The sequence below is a fragment of the Pagrus major genome, chromosome 8 (assembly GCF_040436345.1).
Source record: "Pagrus major chromosome 8, Pma_NU_1.0".
NCBI classification, from domain to species: domain Eukaryota; kingdom Metazoa; phylum Chordata; class Actinopteri; order Spariformes; family Sparidae; genus Pagrus; species Pagrus major.
The window spans coordinates 24,527,277-24,552,134 of record NC_133222.1 but is presented as its reverse complement, the minus strand read 5'-3'; the positions used below and the strand labels follow the sequence as shown (position 1 = coordinate 24,552,134).

General features: G+C 41.9%; 1 protein-coding gene across 1 annotated transcript in view; it reads left to right on the top strand.

Annotated features, from left to right (window-relative positions):
• ric8a (RIC8 guanine nucleotide exchange factor A) overlaps positions 1-24,190 on the top strand; it is a 38,058-nt gene extending 13,868 nt beyond the window's left edge. The window contains exons 3-15 of the mRNA XM_073472400.1: positions 788-1,001; positions 12,700-12,839; positions 12,947-13,027; positions 14,699-14,798; positions 15,095-15,282; positions 15,917-16,011; positions 16,109-16,259; positions 17,726-17,821; positions 17,949-18,093; positions 18,486-18,630; positions 21,548-21,667; positions 22,137-22,277; positions 23,781-24,190. Of these exons, the coding sequence (XP_073328501.1) occupies positions 788-1,001; positions 12,700-12,839; positions 12,947-13,027; positions 14,699-14,798; positions 15,095-15,282; positions 15,917-16,011; positions 16,109-16,259; positions 17,726-17,821; positions 17,949-18,093; positions 18,486-18,630; positions 21,548-21,667; positions 22,137-22,277; position 23,781 (1,617 nt within the window). The 3' untranslated portion in view covers positions 23,782-24,190. The remainder of the gene's footprint in view (positions 1-787; positions 1,002-12,699; positions 12,840-12,946; positions 13,028-14,698; positions 14,799-15,094; positions 15,283-15,916; positions 16,012-16,108; positions 16,260-17,725; positions 17,822-17,948; positions 18,094-18,485; positions 18,631-21,547; positions 21,668-22,136; positions 22,278-23,780) is intronic.
• The last annotated feature ends 668 nt before the right edge of the window (positions 24,191-24,858 follow it).

Sequence of the window (24,858 nt, the reverse complement as noted above, 5' to 3'; positions counted from 1 at the left end):
AAACAATGTCATTAAGAACTATCTTCAGCGTAGAGAAGAACAAGAAGTCCTGAAGTGATGGTATGGCCCCCACAGAGCCCTGATCTCAACATCATTGAGTCTGTCTGGGATTACATGAAGAGACAGAAGGATTTGAGGAAGCCTACATCCACAGAAGATCTGTGGTTAGTTCTCCAAGATGTTTGGAATAACCTACCAGCCGAGTTCCTTCAAAAACTGTGTGCAAGTGTACCTAGAAGAATTGTTGCTGTTTTGAAGGCAAAGGGTGGTCACACCAAATATTGATTCGATTTAGATTTCTCTTCTGTTCATTCACTGCATTTTGTTAATTGATGAAAATAAACTATTAACGCTTCCATTTTTTAAGCATTCTTAGTTTACAGCATTTTTTCACACCTGCCTAAAACTTATGCAGAGTACTGTATATTTTTAGGGTTCACAAATTCAGAATAAACAAGCACCCAATATTCAAAATCTGTTTTCAGATTGCATAAACATGCTCAGTTTAAATCTGAAAATACAATCAAGTTTTGGTTTGGTTAAACACATCCAAGATGTGAAATTTAGATCTGAAGATACCAATGATAGGCCTGGATTGAATCCCTATTCACATGTGATCAGTATGTGGAGAAATCTGAGCTGTTTGTCATAGGAATACAGATACAGTATATGGTTTTTAAAGTAAAATACTTTTTAAATATAATTTTAAGCATTATGTTATCAGTTGTAGTTATATTTCCTATAAGATTTGAATCTTTATGACCATTCCAACCTGTTACATTTGCAGCATCTGGGGGAGTTGGTGCTCAGGTTCCTGAACAGAGAGTTGCAACCTTCCTGTCAACTGGCCTGTCTAGAAACAGTTCGAATTCTTTCCCGAGACAAAGATTGCCTGCATCCCTTCATCAGCCACTCTGCCATGTCCACTCTCAGCCGCTATGCTGGCATCGTCGTGGCCGGTACTGCTACACCTGCTGACAGCCAGCCGGTTGAGAGCCAAGGTAATTCCTATCAACAGTTTTCTCCAAGGTTCTACCACAATCGAAGGTTTCAATCCCGGTGCTCCTGTTGCTCCTTTGTTACTCCCACGTAACTCCCCTAAATCTACTGAATTTAGATTATAGCATTTCATGGAGAAATTTGTATGATATGGCCGGAATTTTAGTTTAAAAAAATTAACTAACATTATGGTCAGAGTGTGAAGAAACAACAATGTTGATGTTATGTCAAAGGCGTCTATGTACTGTGTTTACAGAGATGTCTACTGAAGTTAACATGCTAACCAGCTATCCCTGGCCCGTCCTGTTTCCTAACACCACTTTGTACCTCAAGAAGTGATAGTTTGATAGTTTCAGCTGGGAGATGTAGAAGCAGTAAGTACAATAGTTAGTCTAATAAGTAAACAAAACAAACTCCTACATCTACTTTCCTTACAAAACAGAAAAGTACAATTGTACGCCTTCTGAATTTGTTTCTCTCTTTAACAGAACTAAGATGAGCTTAATTGCTTCTTTAACTCATTGTATAACACACAGTCAGACGCGGATTAATGCACAGGCTTCCCTAGGCTGCAGCCTAGGGGCCCCACGTGTGGAGGGGCCGTGGCGTCACAGCCGTGGGGGACTTTTAAAACAAGGTGATTTCATCCCCCCGACTTTCTCCTAAGGTATTAAACCGTTTGCCCGCCCTCGTGGTGTACCAGCGTACTAAAATGGAGCGCACCTCAGTCCCCCATACATGAAAACCCATTGGCCAAGTTAGATTGATTGACAGCCATCAAGCCAATCACAGCCATTTGACCAAACCCACTAGTCCTGCCCCCCGGGAAACTAAACACTTACATGTAACACGGAGCTGCCGTCACTCACTGCCGCAGACAGCGAACAGAGCAGAGGTGTGAAACGGTTATTTAACTCGTTAATAATGTAGGATTGTGTCTGTAAATAACTAAACTGTGTCTTGCTTTGTGGCATGTCCGCTAATATTAAGCAAGCCAGGTGGCAAAAAAAGTTAATGCAAGCCAGGTGGCAAAAAAAGTTAATGCAAGCCAGGTAAAGTTAATGGTAACTGACAGATAGTTTTCTACAGACATCCACTGATTTTGATATTATTCAACATTATCATTATTCTTTTTGTTAGGAATGCCAAACAGGAAGAGGCAGCAGAAGATTGACTTCTTTTTCAAGTCAAGTTGTCATTTAATTTGAGTTATGTGACAGGAAGGAAACAGAAAGCTAGCTTTCAATCCATAAATGCACTAATTCAATTGTATGGTAGTACATTCATATTCTTGCATTAATGCCATGTAGGTGTTCATTTACGTAACTTAAAGCTATTTGTTGGAGCTTAAAACCTTCTTTTCAATGCAGAAAATCTCCTACATCAACTCATCCCTGTTACTGCTCTCAGAAACTAGAAAAAAATAGAAATGAAGACAATGAAATGCAATAAAACTATTAAAATCTTAAATAATAAGAGGAATAAAATAATATAGAGTACAATAAAGGCTAGGATGAAAGATTAGTTAAAACAGATTAGAACAACAAAATATATGTAAAATAATTAATAAAAAGCAGATAAAAGAACAACAAAAGAATTGAATGTTTCCTAATCAAAATCAAGGTTGTTTGTTCTAAGTTTACATGTTCAGGAATATTAACATTGAGTTCTTTATGTAGGATGTTTCTGAGGAAGGGAAGTTCAGGAGTCAGGACAAAGGAGAGCATGGAGAAGATGAGGGAGAGAACAGGAGAGAAGTTGGAGAGAAGACAAGAGGGGAGAACACAGGAGAAGAGAGGGAGAACATGAGAGAAGGAGAAGGGGAGAACATGAGAGGAGGAGAGGGAGATAACATAAGAGAAGAGGGAGGAACACAGTGTTCTTGCCAATTTCACTCATTCACACTTGATCTTTAATAAGACATATACATTAATTTCTTAATACCATGGTATGTGATTGCTTGTGAATATATAATATCTCAGGTTAAAGAGCGTTGTGCTATAATGTACATTTTGAATGCAATATTATTGGCATATCCTAGTGAAGAAAATCTAGAAATGCATCGCATTAGTTTTGGAGACTGAAACAGGGGCCAAAGGTGGTTGCGGTGCTCATGTGCTACCCCAGAACCCCCCCACATTTAAAATTGCTGCTCCACCCCTGTGGAGGGGTCCTTGAATTGGTCAGATTATTTTTTAGAAATTTAAATACACTTGTATAATTATGGTACTTGTACAATAATGGAAAAATTCATTGACCTCTATTGGTCCATGGGGTAATAAACAAACAAAACAGCACTGATTGGGCAGACACGGGTCACCTCATCCAATCAAGCTCATCGATTCGATTTGACCTACCTGTGTGGATCATGTTTGCCAAATATTATCTTGCACTGTTACACATGGTGCAAAATTACATTTTTTCTGGGAGAGCATGATGCATAAGGGGGGGCCCACATAAAAAATAGCTTAGGGGCCCATGACTACCTTAATCCTCCTCTGCACACAGTCAAACTGGACGTTAACTAAATCAAAGGCACCAAAACAGTGTTGGTTTGTCTTTCCACAATCACCTCTGGTTTGGTCCAAATAAATCTTCAGTTCACAGAGTAAGATGTGAAAATATTCTGGCTCTATACGCCATTTTCATTGCCGCTGATGTCCAACTCTCTCTCTTCTCTGTTGCTTCATGCCTCTCCTGTCCCAGCCTGCTGTGTCTTCTTGTCAGAGCCGCTGTCAATTACCTCCATACTGTATCCCCTGTCTTGAAACTGGCATCTGTTGGTCCCAGAAGCTGTGTTCAGTGCTAGACTGGTGTCCAGCTGTGTTCACTTGGAGGCCGATTAACTGAGTCTGGTTGCCCACAGTGACTCCCCTGCTATTTGAGGTCACATTGTGGCCACTTAGCTGCACAACTAACTGAGCTCCTTGCTAATGCCAGCTAATCAAAACAAGTCCTCCAAGCTGGACAAATTACTTGGTCTTTATGTTCAGCCGGCTGTCAGTCGAGTGTGCCAGGACTGTCTACAAAGTGGAACATCTCAAAGCAAAAATATTCAATAACTTCATTCTTATGCACTGTACTTTCACCAAATTCACTTCACACAACTGAGGTCTACCAGTTTCCACTTTGTACACAGTCCCTGCGCTCTCACCTGGCGGCTGGCTCCACATAAAGACCAATTTAGGCTCAGAGGACGGCTAGTTCTGATTAGAATTGGGTTGTAGCTCATTGTCTATCTTACTCAGGTTGGAAAGAGGCGTCAGCAGCATGCACACTAGGAACCCGGATCCAGCTCATCTGAATGGAATGCAGTTATTAGTTACACTTGTGCTCTTCCTGCTACCACGAAGAAGGTCTATACAAATATAGGTGAAGAGGACAATTATTCAAGAATCAAGATTATTTTAATTGTCATTATGCAACACAAGAGTGTAGATACATTTTGTCCAGGTGAAGGAAGCTGTGAACTACTGCTGGTGAGTAAGGAGAAATTATAGATTCAGTGTTTAGGCATTCTGTGAGGAAAGTTAGTTGAAATATTTAATCTTGTCTAGATACTTTTTGTGTCAATTCTTGTGAAACTGTTGAAGCTGAGTAGCTATCAGTGAGTTTTTGCCAAGTCAAGTGTGTTGAATAGGCTTGATTGCAGGGTGGAGCTAAGCCTGCATGAGGTAAATCTAGCACATATGGGCTAGTCACTACAGCATCAGCTGCAGCGTCAGGACAGCCGACAAAGACTTACGGAGTCTCTCTGTGGGAGTCTATCGAGGAAGTCCAAGTAACTCACTGTCCACCACAGATCGCAGCCATGAGTCCCACCCAATCCCAGTCAGGACATCTAACAGGGGAAGATTTCACTGGAGACCCATTGCTTGAGGCTGTAACCCAGACAATCTCTGTTACCCAACATTCTCCATCGGTACTGAACATGAAGTACTAGGGGGGCTATGGAATTGCCAGTCTGCAGTCAAGAAGGCGGACACCATTTCAGCCTATGCCTCCCTGCAGACACTTTCTGCCTCTTACGGAGACCTGGATCACTCCAGAAAACACTGCCACTCCAGCTGCCCTCTCAACTGCCTACTCATTCTCACACTCCCCGAGACAAACAGGTCGAGGTGGAGGAACTGGACTCCTCATCTCACTGTCTCTGTCACCCTTCCTTTCAAGCTCAACATTGTGGCGATCTATCGCCCTCCCGGTCCTCTTTGCAACTTCTTTGATGAGATGGATGCCCTCCTAAGCTGCTCCCCTGATGATGGCACACCACTCGTCTTCCTGGGTGACTTCAACATCCCCCCAGAGAAGCTGCACTCATCTGAATTCATCAGCTTCTTCTCCACATTTGACCTCACACTCTCCGCCTCTCCACTCACCCACCAGGCCGGGAACCAACTTGACCTTGTCTTCACAAGGTCCTGTAGAACCTCGGCACTCTCTGTTACCCCGCTCACAGTGTCCGACCACCACTTTCCACTTTCCTCGCCCCTACACCTCGCACAGTCACCACCCGACGCAACCTGAAATCCCTCCCTCCCTCCACTCTGTTATCCTCCTTCTCCTCCACTTTAAACACTCTCTGTCCCCTCACCTCCCAACCAGCACGGTCACCCCCCCCCCATCACATCATCCTGATGACCTTGCTCACTACCACCACCTCCTCTCTGACTTCACATCAACAGCTTGAACAGCAGCCAAATCTGCCTTCTACCTGTCAAAGATCAACTCCTCTGCCTCCAACCCCAGGAAACTATTCTCCATGGTCTCTTCCCTCCTCACCCCTCCTTCCCCTCCCCTCCCTCCCCCCTCACTGCTGATGACTTTGCAACTTACTTCACTAAGAAAGTAAAAGACATCAGCTCCTCATTTACTCCTATGCCCTTCCAGAAAGCACCTCCCCCAACCCTCACCTATGACAGCCTTACCTGCTTCAGCCCTCTCTCCTCTGAAGATGTTCACACACTCACGTCTAACCGTGCCACCACCTGTTCCCTCGACCCGATTCTAGGGATGGGGCAGATCCGATCCAGTATCGGTATCGGGTACCGATACGAGTGTAATTAACGGATCGGAAAATTTCGATCCAACCTGCGCAAATTTCCGATCCATGAAACACATGTGCTTTCACTGTTGTCTGCTGAAATGATTCCAAAAGTTACTCCTGTTGGCTACTCTGCTAGGTGGCTGCAAAACTGTGGAACGGATTTCCTGAAGGAGGCGTGTGCCTGTGTCAATGAGGCACGGTGATGAGACACGCCCCCGTTCAGGAAATCCATTCCGCTGTTTGCAGCCCGCCGAGCCACTAGCGTTAGCAGCCAGCTAACAGCATTTAGCAGTAGCAGCCGGCTAGCAGCACGTCATGTCCGCTGTTTGGAGTTATTTCACGCTGGAGACACCGCAGAGCAAGACGGCAACATGCAATGTTTGCAAAGCCGCCATTCCGAGGGGAGGAAGCGCCGTCGCGACATACAACACGACAAACTTAATCAAACATTTAAAAAAAACACCACGCGAAAGAGCACGAGGATTTTTTAGGAAGGAGGCAGAGAGAGGAAAGGAGCCGGCAGGAGTCACTTCTGGAATCGTTTCAGAAGCAAGGAAAACTTCCGGCAGACAACATGAAGGCTAAAGCAATCACAGAGAAGTTGCTTAACTTCATCGTACTCGATGACCAACCGTTTTCAGTGGTGGAAAACGTGGGTTTCCGCGGCCTGATTGAACACTTGCAGCCCAGGTACAGTCTACCGTGCAGGAGATATTTATCAGAGACTGCGCTACCCGAGCTATACAACCGAGTGTCAAACAAGTTAGCTCAGAAGTTAAAAGGAGTTTCATCCCTGAGCTTTACTTCAGACATTTGGACTTCAGATGTCTGCCCAATGTCGCTGATAAGCCTCACAGTGCACTGGGTTGACTCGGATACACGTGGCCTCTGTAGTGTGGTGCTTCAGGTAAAAAAGTGCAGGGGTTCACACAACCGAGCTACAATCGCAGCCTTCATTACAGAGATGCTAAATCACTGGGAGATCCCTCTGGAAAAAGTGCATGTAATTCTACGTGACAATGCAAGTAATATGAGGGCAGCGATGGAAGACATGGCAGTGCCTAGTCTGGGCTGTTTTTCCCACACACTGCAGCTTGTTGTGCACGAGGGGCTGATCTCACAACGCAGCGTTAGTGATGCATTAGCAAACGGCAGAAAGATCGTAGCACATTTCAAGCATTCACAACTCGCACAGTCTCGCTTGGAAGATTTGCAGCGTGAAATGCAAGGGGCAGAAATCACGACCACCCCAGCTCGTCTTGTTCAAGACGTCCAAACAAGATGGAATAGCTCCTTTTATATGATTAAGAGCCTTCTGAAAGAGAAGCGACCTCTCTGTGCATATGCCTCCGACTACAACATGCCAGCAACACTGTCAGCCAACGAGTGGGGTTTGCTGGAAAAAACAGTGACAGTGCTGGAACCCTTCGAGGAGTTAACGAGGAAGATCAGCTCGGCGACCTCCACTGCAGCCGACGTAATCCCAGCTGTCACCGTTTTAAAGCGCCTGCTCGCCGAGGAGAACAGTACTGACAGCGGCATCAAAACAATGAAAAGCACGCTCCTCCAAGCTGTCAGCAGGCGATTCAGCAGCATCGAAAGTGAACCTCTCTACTCTGTTGCCACCTTACTGGATGCTCGATACAAGGACAGGTGAGGCCTGCTTTTATTATTTCCCTCTTTATTAATGTTGTCTAAATTTTCATTTTCATTTCATTTGTTTCTGAAAAAGTTAAATCATGCTGTGTGTCTGAGAGTCTGTGAGCATGCATGCAGTATTTGCAGCAGCAACCAGTTGTACTCAACCTATTTCATTTTTGTTTCAGATTCTTTGCAAGTGGAGAAACTGCCAGGGGGGCGAAACATCTCCTGACACAAGAGCTTCAGAAGATGGAGCAAGCACTGCTCAGGACATCAGCTGATGAACCAGAAGCAGCGGAGGCAGAGCCAGCAGCAAAGGTTGCTCGCATGGAAGCTGGTCCAAGCACTGGTTCTCCTCCAAGCACAAGTAAGAGCAGCTTCAGCAGTCTGTACAGCAGGATTCTAGCAGAGCATGATGAACCTACTGCCACAGGAGGTAACCAGGCAGGGGTTATCCAAATGCAGATGTATTTGAAAGAACTAACAGTGAGTGAGAAAGACAGCCCTTTCCAGTACTGGGCAAACAACCATGCTCGCTTTCCTCAACTTGCTGCTATTGCAGTAAAGTTCCTGAGTGCCCCATCAACGAGTGTGGAAAGTGAAAGACTGTTTAGCACTGCATCCAACATCGTAGATGAAAAGAGGAATCGTCTGACAGCAGAGAAAGCAGAAATGCTAATATTCCTCAAAAAAAACCTGCCTATGTTCACTTGAGATTTGAACACTTGATCACTGCCTCAGTGTTAATGTTTTGAGTCATTTTACAGTTTTTTTTTCCAGAATGGTTGCACAGTGGCGTTCTTGTGGAGTTACACAGTGGCGTTATTCCTCAAAAAAAACCTGCCTATGTTCACTTGAGATTTGAACACTTGATAACTACCTCAGTGTTAATGTTTTGAGTCATTTTACTTTTTACAGTTTTTTTTCCAGAATGGTTACACAATTAATTAATTAATTAATCCAGGTCACCTTCAATTGTGCTGTTAAGATGCACACAGTTTTATTTATTTTATATATATATTTTTTAATTTCATTTCTTTATTTATGATTTATTATATTTTGTGATTATTATTATTTATATTTAATTAAATTTTATATTTAATTATTCATTATTTGTTTATTTATTTTATATATTTATTTATTTTGTTGAAAATGTGTTTGTTTTGTTGAAAATAATGACAGGTATTTCTTGTTATTTGAAGTTGGGTAACACTGTCATGGAATTCAATAAATATATTTTTCTAACTTCCATTTCTGTCCTCATACTTACCTTAAGTTGCCTTTTTGGACATAATGCATGCATACATACATACATATACTTGCCTATAGCGAGAAATTTATTACAGCCTCATAAAAGTCATCAATAATGATAATATTATTGAAGCAAAAAAAAAGAGCTCTGGTATCGGAATAGTATCGGTATCGGCAGATATCCAAATTCTTGTATCGGGATCGGATCGGAAGTGAAAAAATGTGGATCGGTGCATCCCTACCCGATTCCCTCCTCTCTTCTCCAAAACATCTCACACAACATCTCGCCTTTCCTCACCACCCTGATCAACTCCTCCCTCACTTCAGGCCTTATTCCAGCTCCTTTCAAGAAAGCTACAGTAAAGCCACTCCTAAAGAAACCCACCCTAGACTCGGCTGACATCCAAAACTACAGACCTGTATCTCTTCTGTCATTCCTTTCTAAAACCTTGGAACATGCCATCTACAACCAACTGTCCTCCTACCTTTCACAAAACGACTTCCTTGACCCTAATCAGTCAGGCTTCAGGACTGCTCACTCCACTGAGACGGCCCTCCTCACAATGACTGAGTCGCTCCGTGCTGCAAGAGCCTCGCCCCACTTGTCAGTCCTCATTCTCCTCCACTTATCCTCTGTGTTTGACACAGTCAACCACCAAATCCTCCTCTCCATTCTGGCGGAACTTGGCATCGCTGACTCTGCTCTAACCTGGTTCACATCATACCTGACAAATTGCACCTTTCAGGTCATGTGGAATGGCTCCTTGTCCAAACCTTGCTTTCTGGAAACTGGTGTCCCTCAAGGCTCAGTACTAGGACCACTTCCGTTTTCACTATACACTAGATCACTAGGCTGTGCAATCACATCACATGGATTCTCTTACCACTGTTATGCTGAAGACACCCAACTGTTCCTCTCCTTTCCCCCATCCTCCAATACCCACGTTGCCACGCGCATCTCGGAATGTCTGGCAGACATCTCTGCTTGGACAACTGCGCATCACCTCAAGCTCAACCTTAGTAAAACTGAACTCCTCTTCATCTCGGGGAAAGACTGCCCTCGCATGGACCTGTCAGTCACTGTCGAGGATGTCACGGTATCGCCTTCATCGACTGTGAGGAACCTGGGCGTACTCCTCGACGACGGACTATCCTACACCCCCAACATCACCGTGGTGGCCCGATTCTGCAGATTTGCCCTCTACAACATCTGCAGGATCTGGTCTTTTCTCACAAAGGACGCAACGCAACTCCAAACGCTGGTCATCTCCCGCCTTGACTACTGCAACTTGATCTTGGCTGGACTTCCAGCTTCTGTAACTAAACCGTTGCAACATATCCAGAATACTGCAGCGCGCCTCGTTTTCAATCCACCCAAATTCTCCCATGTGACCCCCCTCCTCCGTGACCTCCACTGTCTTCCTGTTGCAGCCCGCATCCGATTCAAGACCATGGTGCTGGCCTTCAAGGCCGTCAACGGAACTGCACCCATCAACCTCCAAACATTGGTCAGACCACACAGCCCAGCGCGAGCACTTCACTCTACTGCATTAGCCGGCCAGCTGGTACCGCCATCGCTAAGAGCAAACAAAGGCCGCTCAGCAAAGTCGTGACTCTTCTCTGCTCTGGCACCCCAGTGGTGGAACGAACTCCCGACCAATGTCAGGACAGCAGAGTCACTCGCCATCTTCCGCAAAAGACTCAAGACTCACTTGTTCAGACTTCACCTCGACCCCACATAGCATGACTCCACCCCCCCCCCCCCCCCAAAAAAAATGTGTAAAAAATATATGCGCACTTGTATGGTCTTACGCTTAGCACTTACATCATAGCACTTATGTACTTAAGGTATCCTTGATAAATAGCAGCTACTTTGCTCAGATGAGGGCTTGAAAATTGCTTCTATTTTTTCTTTTCTACTTTATCGATGGTGATATGTTGTGGTTTCTTTCTTGTGACAAATGTACTTATTGTAAGTCGCTTTGGACAAAAGCGTCTGCTAAATGCCCTAAATGTAATGTAAATGTAATTGAAACTATACAGATTAAATAATGATAATAAATAAAGTCATAAAAATTAACTATTCATGGTGGAGTGTTGGTGATGAGAAGCTTCACAGTCTGAGGAATGAAGCTGCTCTGTAGTCTGGTGGTATGGCAGCAGATACTTCTGTATCTTTTGTCAGATGGCAGCAGAGTGAACAGACTGTGGCTGGGTGGGTGTTGTCTTTTAGTCTCCTTTGGGCTCTGTGCAGACATCTCACTTCACCGACCAGTGATGTTCTGGGCGGTTTTAATCACCCACTATGTAGCCTTCCTGTCCTGGGCCGTGATGAATCATGCCAGTTTGTGATGATTCTAGTCAGGATGCTTTCTATTGCTCCTCTGTAAAAGTTGCCAAGAACTTGGCACAGGAATTTAGCCTTTTTTTTAGTTTCCTTAGGTAGGAAACTGTGTGTTGTGAACATCCATCACAGTTTATAGTAGGGATGTCACGATTCTTCAAATCCTTGATTCGATTTTCAATTGAATTTTATTTCTTCTTTTAGCACAGATGGCAATGCCACTTTTAGACTAGTCTAGGGCCATTGGTTTTATTGCATGATAACTCATTTAACTTTTGAATTCTTATTTCAAAAGTAGGTCTACATGGGGTCATTATTCATTTGCAATGTACCACACTAAGGCCCTATTGTGCATAGCAAGTACATGGTGGTGCGGCAAAACGCGCAGGTTGCTGCAGCGGTGTGGGAGTGTCAGTCCATGGTCCGTGTGTGTTACGTGTTGGGAACCCACGCTGATCAGTATGCCAACAGACTTAGCTGCTATGTTGTTCTGCTAGTAGCATGCTACACGATGGATTAAAAATAACAGTAAAGTCATTACTGTTATTACTGTGTGTTTTAAACTGGGGCACAAGACTGAACCGAAGTGAAAGTGAAACTTGTGAACACTTGTTGTGTTCCCTCAGGTAGTATTTATCCATGCTAAATAACACGTCCTGCTACTGACCCGTTCTACTCTGGTTATGATCTCCGGTCACGTTTCTGCCACAGTAGGTTAAACATGCTGGTTCAACAGTGATCGTCGGCATCCACAGATGTGTTTTAAACTGGTGCACAAAGACAAACTGAGTGAATACACACAACACATTACTTTACATTCCACTGTGGCTTCAGTCTTAGTCTGATCACCAGCTTATGTGATTGGCCCCCGCAACATGATGTCAGGCTGCATTTCTCCAAATTGACTCTGTCTCATTTTTTTCGGCACACACCACCGCAGCCAAAATGGACTACCCTCATTAAAATAAATGGGAAAACCTGCATTTTCGCTGCAATGCTGGGTCCAGTGTGAATCCACTCGCTGTGCTACGACATGCTGTGTGTGTGGTTTTTTCCCTCTTGGCATGCCTTACAGTTTTTCTCTTCAATATGGGAGTATTAGCAACATCTCACTCACAGCTGATTATAAGAAATCTCAGGATATTGTACATCCATATTTGCTGTGTGGTTCTTGTCAAAAGTGTTACACAAGACATGAGTCAAGGTGTGATTTAAGTGCATGACAACACAGAACAAACCTGTTATTGTTAATATGAATTATTTAACAAAAAAAACTCCCAAGATGAAATAGATATACAAGAACTAGTGCATTAGCAGCTCAATTTGTCTTTTGTCCTCCTTTCTCCACATGAACCTTTCATCCTAAGAGCTTACTGAATATAGGCTGACTTTTGCCATTTTCTCTTTTTATTGGAAGGTGAGAGGGAAGAGGAAGCAAGAGTATCCAGTGAGTTGGTAAAGGAAGCCTCCCCTCCTTCAGAAAACCCAGACCAGGAAGTAATTGTTGAGGGTCTCAAGTCCATCTGTAACATCCTGCTACACAACGAGACAGGACAGGTCAGTGTGATGTGTGTCTCTTAAACCTGAAATATGAATTCTTCTAATTATAGAATTGAATTGTGTTGGTGCTTTGTAAAATGTTTCTCTGGATGGATGGATGACAGGTGGTTGCAGCAGATCTGCAGCTGATAAAGGGTGTGGCAGAGAGACTGAAGCAGTGTCATGATCTCACCTGGAACCATGAGGTATGGACGACAGTCAGGTAGATGTTTTAATGTTGAATGAGTGGTGTGAGAGTTAACCTGAGAAAAACTTGTATTTACAGTATCTATTGAAGTGTAAGATGGCACTGTAGCATCAAAACAAGAAGAATCATAACTGATGGTATGTTTATTCCTTTGATTTCCCTTGAACACCAGAGACTGGGATTTGCATTCTGCATCCCACATGTAGTTAGATTAAAGGTGGGGTTAGCGATTCTGGAGAAAGATAGTTGAGTGTTGAGTCTCATTGCCAGGATGTCAAATACAGATGTTTTGGGTTGGTGGCTCTTGTCTGAGCTACAACAACAATAACATCCCAAACTATCAGTACATGACGTCCTGGCAAATTAGACTCTACAATGAAGTGTCTTTCTCTAGAATCAATCCCCCCACCTTTAAACACACAGTATATAATTTCTGCCACTGGAGGTCTCTCAATCAAAACAAACCCAAAGACATACTTTAAGTAGTGTGGTAGTAGTAGTCACGGAGTTGTTAAACAATCACCGTTTCTGACCATCCAACCTGACCGTTTGGACCTCCCCAGGAAGGAAGAGAGTTGGAATAAGAGCCATGCTAATCTAGCAGGTTTAAGGCTGCTCCTGGCTAATGTCTGGTCACAGGACAAGGAAATGGACAAAATGGGAGCAGGCTGGCAAAACAACGTGTAATCAGAGACTGCTGCCCACAGAGACCTGTCACCTCCTGAGCCGACAGAGCGAAGGACTACAGCGGGACAAGGAGAGGTGGACTCTGTGTTTATAACATCGATGCTTGGTGCTCACACACAGTTATAGTTAATGGACAGTGTTTCCCAAATGTTTAACTTTTGACATGAAGATGCCGACCATGTTATCATCCCCCTCTTGCTGCTTACATACACCCAGACGCAGATTCAAAAGATGCACTACGTGTTTTTGTATATTTGTATATTAATAAATATATATATGTTCTGTAGTCTAGGTAGCATGAAGGAGTTTACAAACTTTCATTTCGTTATCCCTGTGTTGTATAATAACGAATAAATTACCTTGTACTTGTACGTGTACCTTGTTGTTGTCAGCAAACATCGAGAACAATATAGAGAACATTCTTCGGGTTTATTTGCTATGTTGACTTTGTGGTGGCATTGAGCAGTTTATAGAACTTCTACATTTAATATAAACGTGTCCTCATTCTGTTGTTTACAAAAAAAGCCTAACACAGACAGCATATGTATCTTTCAAAGTATCTCATATTTCAAATTAGTTACATATAAACGTAATGTTTTTACTTTTTTCAATAAAGATACTAATTGGATAACCAAGTTCTGGTACAAATACAAAAAATAAATCGTTTTGGATACCTTACTGTGAAGGGCAGGATGATGTTTTTTTGTTTTGTTTTAACAAACTCTCAAATACATTCATGTATCTTGAATGCTGCCTAAAATCAAAGCAGCTGAACATGACTTTGCCTCAAAAAATATAGACAGCATAATTATGACTTCCTGTAAGACAGGAAAGGCATTTTATGCCTGCTTTACAGTTTTTGATTGTCTGTGTAACAGATATGTTTCAGTTCATACCAGTTCCAGCTCGAGGTTCAATAACGAGCCCTACTCTGACAAGGGAAAAAATGAATGAGTCTCCATGTGTTTTCTTTTCTGTCCAGGTGCGTTTCTTTGACTTGCGTCTCACCTTCCTGCTGACTGCCCTGCGAGTGGACATTAGGGCACAGCTGACTCAGGAGCTTCATGGCATCAGTCTGCTAGGTAACCAATTTTCTATGTAATACATGTAACGACTGACCTGGGAAACCAAGGTTGGCTCTGTAGGTTACTAGTCGCCAAGGTAACCATTGCTAAGAAGCAATTCACCTTTCAGGTCACCAATGTTGTAACACCCAGGATGTTCTGAAGTCTAACAACCCATGAAAAATCCATAACAACACATATGAAAAATAATAAAACATAATCAGCATTAGTAAACATTTATAAGAAACAATAGATTTGGCAAATAGACGGTACAAATGATAAGCTGATAACTCCCTCACCTGTACATGTTCTAGGCAAACAGTTGGATGCCACACTGGGTCTGTGTTGGCCAGATACATTGGAGACGGCCAGGGCTGGATTAGAGGGCATCCCACCTGAAGAACTGCCCCCACTGAGCCGGCAGCAAACAGAACTAGCCATGGAAATACTGAAAATACTCTTCAATGTCACATTTGACACAACCAGGCGCAAGGTTGATGAGGTACTGAAGACAATTACACATGTTTTGGGGAGATTTTTAGATTAGTTTAGCCATGGTGTTATCAATATTATACTAATATTAATGAATTTCTTAAAAAGTGTTAAAAGTCATTGTATATACTGTAACATTTAATCCAAACAAGACTTGTCTTTTTTCAGCATTAGTATCTATCTATCTATCTATCTATCTATCTATCTATCTATCTATCTATCTATCTATCTATCTATCTATCTATCAAAGAATTATATATGTATGTATGTATGTATGTATGTATATACATGTATGTATATATATATACATATTATTCTTAATACATTTGAGGCCCTATCCATGGGTATTTGTTACTGTATTTTAAGTCACTGTTTTTTAATGTCTGTATGGGCAGACACTGAGATTTTTTTAAGGAAATTATGACACAGACACAAATGTTTGCTTCCTAATTGGGTCTCATGAGCGTATGTAGAATCACTGGCAAATGTAAATGTGGAGGAGATAATCATTTCCATGTTTTCAAATATTAGAAAACACCAGAACATTAGTGGGGCACTGTAAAATAAACATTAAAGACACACATTTATAATGACGGTTCTCTGCTGAGTAGATGAAAAATATAATGTAACATCTGTCTGTGAAGGAAGAGGCAGCAGAGTACAGACATTTGGGAGCCATACTGAGACACTGTCTAATGAGCCATGCAGACGGAGAGGAGCGGACTGAGGAGTTCCACAGGTAGGACAACATACACTTAACTTGTATGTCTACTTTCCTGTTCACTTATTACTTGGCTCATGCTGAGTCCCTAACCCCCCCCCCTCTTTTTTCTTAGCCATACTGTTCACTTGCTTAGTAACCTCCCTTTGCCCTGTTTGGATGTACTGTTGATGCCCAAAGTACAGCAAGGCTCAATCGAGTACATGGGGGTCAACATGGATGCTGTCAACATGCTGCTGGAATTCATGGAGAAAAGACTCGACCGGGTAAGACGAGACTATATTTAGGTGGGTTCATTCCCTGCAGTACAACAACGATAAGTGAAAGGACTTGAGTCATAAGCTCAATTACATGAACATTTAAAAAAAAAAAAAATGTGCTAGGATAATATTGATATGGTACAAGTTTGGATTAAAGATATGCACTGTTTATTTTCTGGGAGATAAAAGGAAACAAACCCTTTGACACAACCAGGCAGACTACTGTGTTTTCTATGCTGAGCATATTCTTTGTCACTAGGTGGAGCTGTATGTTAACTGGTAATAAATGGTGTCCATTTGTTGGTGGTTCCAACAGTAGCAAATAGGTTGATATCTGGTTGCTACAAGTTGCTGCTTAAAACTTACATTTCTACATTTTGACAGTTTTTATGAGTAAACTTTTTGTAAATGCAGCTGTCTTAATAACAAAGTTCATAAACTAATAATCAGTGCACTAAGAGAAAGACCAGATGGACCATGTTCCTAACAAACAGCGGTAGAAAATAAGACTCAAGATTAATTTATTTGTTATTATGTAATACAAGATTGTACGATGGAATTTCTGTAATCCCCAAACGATATGAAAGCATCAAGCTTGCATTTTAGATGTATTAGATATATACACTTTGATGGTCTGGTCACTACCAGACTTTATTGTAAACAAACATTGTGGTATTCATGTGGATCTCACTTGACTTGCATCACCCATTCGAACACTGCTGCAGACCAAGTACACCCCCTCATGCAACTCCACTTCCCCCAAGCAGGTCAATGTTTGACACACCACAAAAACTCAGGGAATGACCTATTGAACGTGACAAAGAGCTTAAAGGGCTGACTTGGCCTCCAAATCACCCATATTCCAATCAAGCATCTGTGGGACATCCCATAACAAGTCTAATCTATGGAGGTCCCCGCTATGGATGTGACCTCTGGGGGTGTCCTCTTGTGTCTGGCACCAGGGCGTTGGTGCATATCCTCTGAGTCTTGTGGGCTGTGAGGAGGGCCTCCATGTCCACATCCAATGGATGCTTGATCGGTTTGGGATGTGGGGAATGGAGGCCAGGTTGATACCTTGAGCTCTCTGTCAGGTTCCTTGGGCCATTTGAGTTTTTGTGGTGGGAGGGAGCTCCGCAGGGAGAATTGCTGTGGGGCACTGCTATCGGAGAGTTGGGGTGCCTTGTCTGCATCAGTATTTGGGTGGGTGATTCATGTCAAGTGACATCCAAATGAATACCAGGAACCAAGGTTTCCCAGAAGATCACTATAATGAAATGATCAGTGTTGTCCACTTCATCTGTTCGTCCTTTTAATGCTGTGACTGATTGGTGTACTTTATCTCCAAATAACTGACACAGTTGTTAATTATATTACTCAATATTTTTACATGGGCACGTCTAATGAAACCCTAACCCTTACTCAGCTAATAGGTTGTATTGGGTATGAATTACAGTTTGCTGTCTGTCTCCCAGGGACATAAGCTGAAAGAGATCCTTCTCCCATCACTAAATTTGCTGACTGAGAGTGCTCGCATCCATCGAGAGACCAGGAAGTTCCTCAGGTCGAAGGTCAGTACTATAATGAGGCAAAGAGAATTCATGGTGAATAGATGAATTATGAGTATGGCTGGTGTTTTTATGGCTCAGCTATCCAACATAATTGTGTGTGTGTGTGTGTGTGTGTGTGTGTGTTTAGGTGCTACCCCCACTGCGTGATGTGAAGAACAGGCCAGAGGTGGGCAGTGCTTTGAGGAACAAACTAGTCCGTCTTATGACACACATTGACACCGACGTCAAGGACTGTGCTGCTGAATTCCTCTTTGTTCTCTGCAAAGAAAGTGGTGAGGGAAATATCTGTTTGTAGATTCGACCATCTTGATTGACCAATTATTTCCACGTCATTTCAGCATCAGAATTATCTGTCATGTATGCTATGCAGTAGGAGTTAACTTAAAATAATGTCTGTCCCAGAGAGAAACAATTCCAGTCCAAATGGGGCTCTAGTGAGCCCAAAGAGGTCTGAACCTAAGTGGTTCTACATAACAACCAGTAAGATTTGATTTTGGTATGGACAGTGTTATTCTTAAGATGCTCATAGTTGGCTACTACAGCCTGAACTATAACTTCATGATATCAGATTTCATGGCTGATGTATACGAATTGGGCTTGAATTATTTTTGTGGATATTGTATTAAAACACTGCCATATTGACAGTGATATGTTTTCTGTCCAGTTTCAAGGTTCATTAAATACACTGGATACGGTAATGCTGCAGGTCTGTTGGCTGCCAGAGGACTGCTTCGCGGGGGCAGAGACTCTGGGATCTACTCTGAGGATGAAGACTCTGACACAGAGGAGTATAAAGAGGCCAAGGCCCAGTCAGTACCACCACAACACTGTCACCTTAACTCAGTGCCTGAAGTAGCGCTCAGTTGCAACCTTTGTTGAAAATGATATTGTGTAGCTGGACTGATGAACTTTACAGATACATTAGTGTAGTTCATGTTCCCTGATGTTTAACCACTGATCGATCCATTTTCTGCTGCTCATTTGGATGTGGTTCAGAGCTGCAGCAGGCCAAATAAGGTAGCTCAGATGTCTTCCATTATCCCAAGGTATTGCCAGACCTGATGGGATATACAGTATAATCCCTGCAGTGCGATCTGGTCTGCTTCAGGGTCTTCCCCTAGTTGAACGTGCTTACCGGGCCTGTAGGTTCAGTACCTCCACAGGAAGGTGTACAGGAGGCATCCTGATTAGAGTCTAGCTCTGAGCTAGCTAAGCTGGCTCCTTTCAACATGAAGGAGTGGCAGGTCTATTCTGACCTCCTTATCTTACCTCTAAGGGTGAAACCAGCTGCCTTAAAACTCATGTTGGTCTTTTATATCCCTTTAATCTTAAAATATCCTTAAATCGTCTTTTTGTCACTAACCAAAGCTCGTATGAGGTATCATAAATCATAGGTAATCGAGAGCTTTTCTTCCTTTTCCTTTTCCTTCCCTCTGCACCATGATTTTGTCCAGAGAATTTCACTGTTTATTATTCTCAAGTACCCCCCTATATTAAATCTGGAGGGATGTTATCCTTTTCCAAATCTACAGACTTCCATGACCACTCCAGTATCCTTGCAAAAATAAATCACCATTGTAACATTCCATAATCAGGAAAAAATGGTGGGCCAAGACAGCCCAACAAGCCAAAACTCATCCATCCCTAAAGCAATGGGTCTGCAATGCATATTGACTACATAATATCACATGATAATAATTTGGCAAGAGGGTTTTGTCCAGAGCGATTTACTAGTGCATTCAATTTTTATCCTGCACAACCTTCCTGAGCTCTCTGGTTGTTTGGAAGAACCTCTTTGAGGCGAATCAGGTGTCCTTCTTCATGTCCTACCTGAACTTCTCCCACCCCTGATTGTTTGCTCCTATGACCACAAAAGCCATAGTCCTTCTGGCTGTCTGCTGTTTTAGGAGCCCCCTGGGCTACTACTTGTTCAGGTTGCTTACCCAGTAGGCACCTATGACCTTTTGGGCATAACTCCCAAAAGGCTGCCTCTACAATGGAGGCTTTAAACATGTACCAGTCAGATCCAGTGTACTCAATCTCCCAGAGGACAGAGCAAAAATTTGCTTGGAGAAACATTGAAAAAACTATGCAGCTTGGGTTTAAAGGGTATTTTTATTAGTTTCCCTCATTACCTGAGGTGGTAATCTGCTGACTGCTCTTTTCTACATCATCAACCAAGGTATTCTGGTACTGGGTGCCAAGGAGGCATCCTCTCTACAAGCTCAACACAGACTCTGACTGCTGACTGTGCATTGCCTTCTTCATAACACATTAAGGAGATCCTCTTGTTTCAACAGTATGTACGAAGCCAGGGAATCACTCACCGTAGTCAATGCTAGAAAAACAGGATTCCAGTCCCTATTCAAGAGTTTGGTTCTTCGAACTGTATCTTGTACCGCATCGCCTCCTGCGCTTGCTCTTGGAATTTCTACACCAGAGATAGTCAACCCAGCCGCCCTGTTGGCATACCTCTGTGCCAAGGCTTGCAGACTAAATTACTGAAAGACAAACAAACGTGTTCTTCTCTCTACTCACATGTTGAGTTTCTCATCTCACAGTGCTGACACAGCTGGGTAGACAGCAGGGACAACACATGAGACAACACTAAGAGCGAGTTCAGACCTGGTATTACCATCCTGAGCGATCAGATCACAGGTGGACAGCTCAAAGTCTGTCAGTTCACACTTGGTATCAACATCTGAGTGACCACTTGTGATCAGATCTCACTTCCTTGCTCTATATGCAGATAAACATGGACATCACTGGGACAAACAGACACGTTGTTCTTTTTACAGAAAGAAAGAAATGTCTTCATGTATAACGTTTGCATAATCTCAAAGAAGGCCTAAATAATGAAGAATTTGTCTGAGACAGTGTTTCACAAAGTTTATTGTTTCTCCTAACTCAACAACTTACAGAATTAAGCATTTTTTTAGGGAGTCTAATGACTTTCTCCACAGCCAACAAAGAAGTAGCCTATATTGGTTACTGTTTAGTGTATTTGTAAAATTTGAAAATATGTTTAGCGTTAATAAAATGTTGTCTTCTTTCAATAAATTTGAGTGTAAATGATGAAATCAGTATAAACAGTGTGTTCAAACAGCTGCTAAATGTTGGCAGGTAAGACTTTAGCACTTTAGACACAGAAGCAGACAGGCTGGTACAGCCATGCTGCCACAAACTGACACTTTTTACAAGGAAACAAACAACTTCGTGTTTTCATTTAATGCTGAATTTACAAGAAGGCACCAATGATTTAGAATTTGTCGTAGCTGTTTCACAAAGTTTGTTAAGTTTCTCCTCACTCAACAACTCTTAAATCAGGGAGTCTGGTGATGTTGTGGTTATTAGTTCAATGGTTGGATCAGTTGAAACAGTGTGTTCACAGCTGCTGCTAACATTGGCAGGTTAACAGAGCCCAAACATTTACATGACAGTCATGTGTGTACACACTGCTAAAAAATATGTGGTTGCACCTCCACCTCTGAAGGTCAGCTATTTAATTGACTATTAGGTGAGATTGTTTTAGTCAAGTGCATTTTCCATGGGCAAGAATTTACTTTGAAATCAAGATTATTTAGATCTATTAGGCTGACCAATGTTAATGTGAATTAAAAGTATGTATTATTATGCGCATTAGTCGCTTCATTTAAAAAAATGTACGTTTTCTGTTTTTCTGTTCTTTTGATATTTCTTTCTCTGTCTTGTCTCATTTGTCTCCAGAATAAACCCAATAACAGGAGTTGTAGAAGAGGAGCAACCCAACCCCATGGAGGGAATGACTGAGGAGCAGAAAGAATATGAAGCCATGAAGCTAGTTGACATGTTTGACAAACTGTCAAGGTCATTAAAAGCAGGATATGCACGCACGCACGCACGCACGCACGCACGCACGCACGCACGCACACACACACACACACACACACACACACACACACACACACACACACACACACGTACTGTTCAGTTTCAAGTGATAAACAGTTCGTTCTGCTGGCATTTTTAATTCCTTTCAAAAATATTATCTCTCACAATAGAAAACCTTCTGACAGCTACAGTATATTGAAATAAATAACTGAAGATTTAATTTGCTGCATAAACAAAAAGTTAGTATTTTGTGTCTTTGTAAATTCATTATAACTGGAAATATGAGTAAAAGTAAAAAAAGTATAAAGAAAAGAAAAGTATAAGATTTAGTGAACAAGACAAAATCAGAGGCATTCAGTGCCATTTAATGTGGAAATGCAGGACTCAGTTCAGCTTTTACTCATGCATGCACACATTATTACAGTGAAACCATTTCTCCCTGCAGGACCAGTTTGATCCAGCCCATGCAGCTTGGTATGGATGGGAAGATGAGAGAGATGACTCCAGAGGATCTGCGTAAACTGACCCACAATCCTCTGTTTCCACCAGGAGAGCCACCTCGTTCAGACAGTGAAGATGAGGCTTAGTAAGCACAGATGCATAAAGACAGAAACAGATTCAACTCATGTGACACCCAGGGAAGACCGGTTTCATTAATTTAGATATTCACATGCCACACGGTCCAACCTGTTTCTCTTTACTTATTCTGATGGGAGGCGGAGTACATGGGAGGCAGTTTAAAGGACCAAATTGCTGTACTGTCTTTTAAAATAAAAAATCACAAGTGTTTTACTGCTGACCATTTTCCAAAGAGTACCATTAGTTTGTTTCCTCCATCACAGATATTTGTTTCAGTTCAATGGATTTCACTACGTTAACCAATTTGCTCAGGGACACTGTGGAGCACTGTAACTGTAACACCAGAGAGTAAAGAGGTAATCAAAATTAATATTTCATTCAACAATGGTTTCATATAGGCTTGGAAATTTGACATGTGACACTGGTCCTCAGTCAACTGAAATAAGCAACTACCTCCACAAGGGTCTTTCATTTGAGTGACAGTGATTTTTTTGATTGATGATTTCTTTTGTCTTCCAAAATATTACACCTTTTTTCAAATTTTACTTAAAAGATATATTCCTGGGGATTGGCTGGTGGTTACCTCAAACTTTTGTAGCTTAACAAACACATTTAAAAGATAATATCATTTTTTTAAATTTCTCTCATGAAAAAGGTTCCAGGCGACTCTCAAACCTCAAACACTGAGGTTGTCTTTGAATGCACCAACAGCCAGTTAAATTTCTATGTTAACTGACTTTCATATTATACTGAAATGATTTGAAACTTAAAGCTGTCCGGAAGTTGGAAAATTGGTCAAAAACATTGATGATATTCTTTAGAACATGGTCAACATGGTGATGTCATCTGTAGATGGCAAAATATGAACAAAGCATCAGTATGGTCTTTTAAATCATGCTCCTTTCTAGACAAACAGTCACGTAGAGTATACACACAGATACAACAGAAGTGTTGGTTTTGTTTCTGATAAACAAGTAATATATCACTCATCACTTGCTGTCCTCACTTTAATGGGATTAGTTATTCGTTACACTTCAGGTTGTATCGGCATTCTGCTCAAGTGTTTCAGTGTGCCTGAGCTCTCTGTGTATGTGCAAGTCATTTTGATTGGTCATGGGTATTTCTCAGTCAACTTCACACACATACTGTATGCTGTGGCCATTGTGTCGACCACCAAATGAATCAGCACCTGACACAAAACCAGAACCTCACATGCATAGCAAAAGTGCTGTGTGTTTTTGAGGGTGATGTATTTCAGTAGGCCTTTATTATCAGAATTTTTAAAAGGACTAACTCATGATCGAACAGTCACAGTATGAAATCATGAAACAATATCACACAGTTTGCAAGGCACAAATGAAACATACAACACTAGCTGTGGTCACAAACCACAAACAACGTGTTAGCCCAGATAGTTTAGATTTGATCTGTTGAGGTTCACCTTGAAACTTCTATATAATCAGTAAAGCTTAAATGACATTTAACTGTCAACACTATCATGTCTTTCCAGAAAGAACATCCCAGCTTCTTCTACTTGAGATAATCCACAGGCCTCAATGTCAACAGTTTGCATTGAGAACTGTTCATAGCAGAGAAACAGTGCTGTGTTCACAGTGGAAACTAGTTCAGTTGAAGTGTGTAAGATAAAGAGAAGAAGATGTGTGTCATCTCCACTTTTCAGGAGAGCAGAGGAAAATCTATGAAAGCTAGCCAAAGAGCTGTTTGTGACGATGGAATCAACTGTATTTTTGGAAACAAACAAACAAACAAACAAAAAAACCCTACTAATTCTAGATGCCTGTTGTTTTTCATAAAGCTCTTCAGATGTTTTATTTTTAGAAGTGTAACATGAAACTGCAGACAGATAAGTTATAATTTTAGAGTGAAGATGAAATATTCTTACGCAGAGAAAGACTATAATCAAACACATTATATATTAAATGCACTGTATACTCCTTTATATTGTTATTGTATAGCTGCCAACTTAATTGTGCACTGTAAGATACATTAAATGTGTTTACATGAAAAAGTTGTCTCATGTATTATTTTTGATGCAGTTATTGTGCTAATTTGGCAAGTGCTGTACCGTCAGGGTGGAACTCACTAGTGTTCAGGATACTACTGTAATTATGATCCTTTCTGAAATCTATTGTGCTTTACTTATGCATATTCCCACACAAATGTTCAATTTAATCAGCGCAGGTGATCAGGCGACAGTAAGACTGGAGTTATATGGCCCCAGGGCAGTTGATTATCCTGCCTTGCTCACTAAACAAAAGTACTGGTCTGAAAAAAAAAAATTGAGACATTTTAGTTGTTGTCAGAATCACATCAATAGTGGGGCTGAATATGTAGTTTGTAGGGAAAAGGTAATTGGTCAGTAAATGTCCCATATTATGCTCATTTTCAGGTTTGTACTTTTATTTAGGCTGTCTACTAGAAATTATACTGCAGCACCTCTATTCACCCTTTGTCTGAGTGCTGCATTTTAGTGCTTTTCTCTTTCAGGCCCCATCCCATAAAGCTCAGTTTGCTCTCCCAGCTCTCACAGACCTATGCAGGCACTGCCTACACTGTCAGCTTAGACA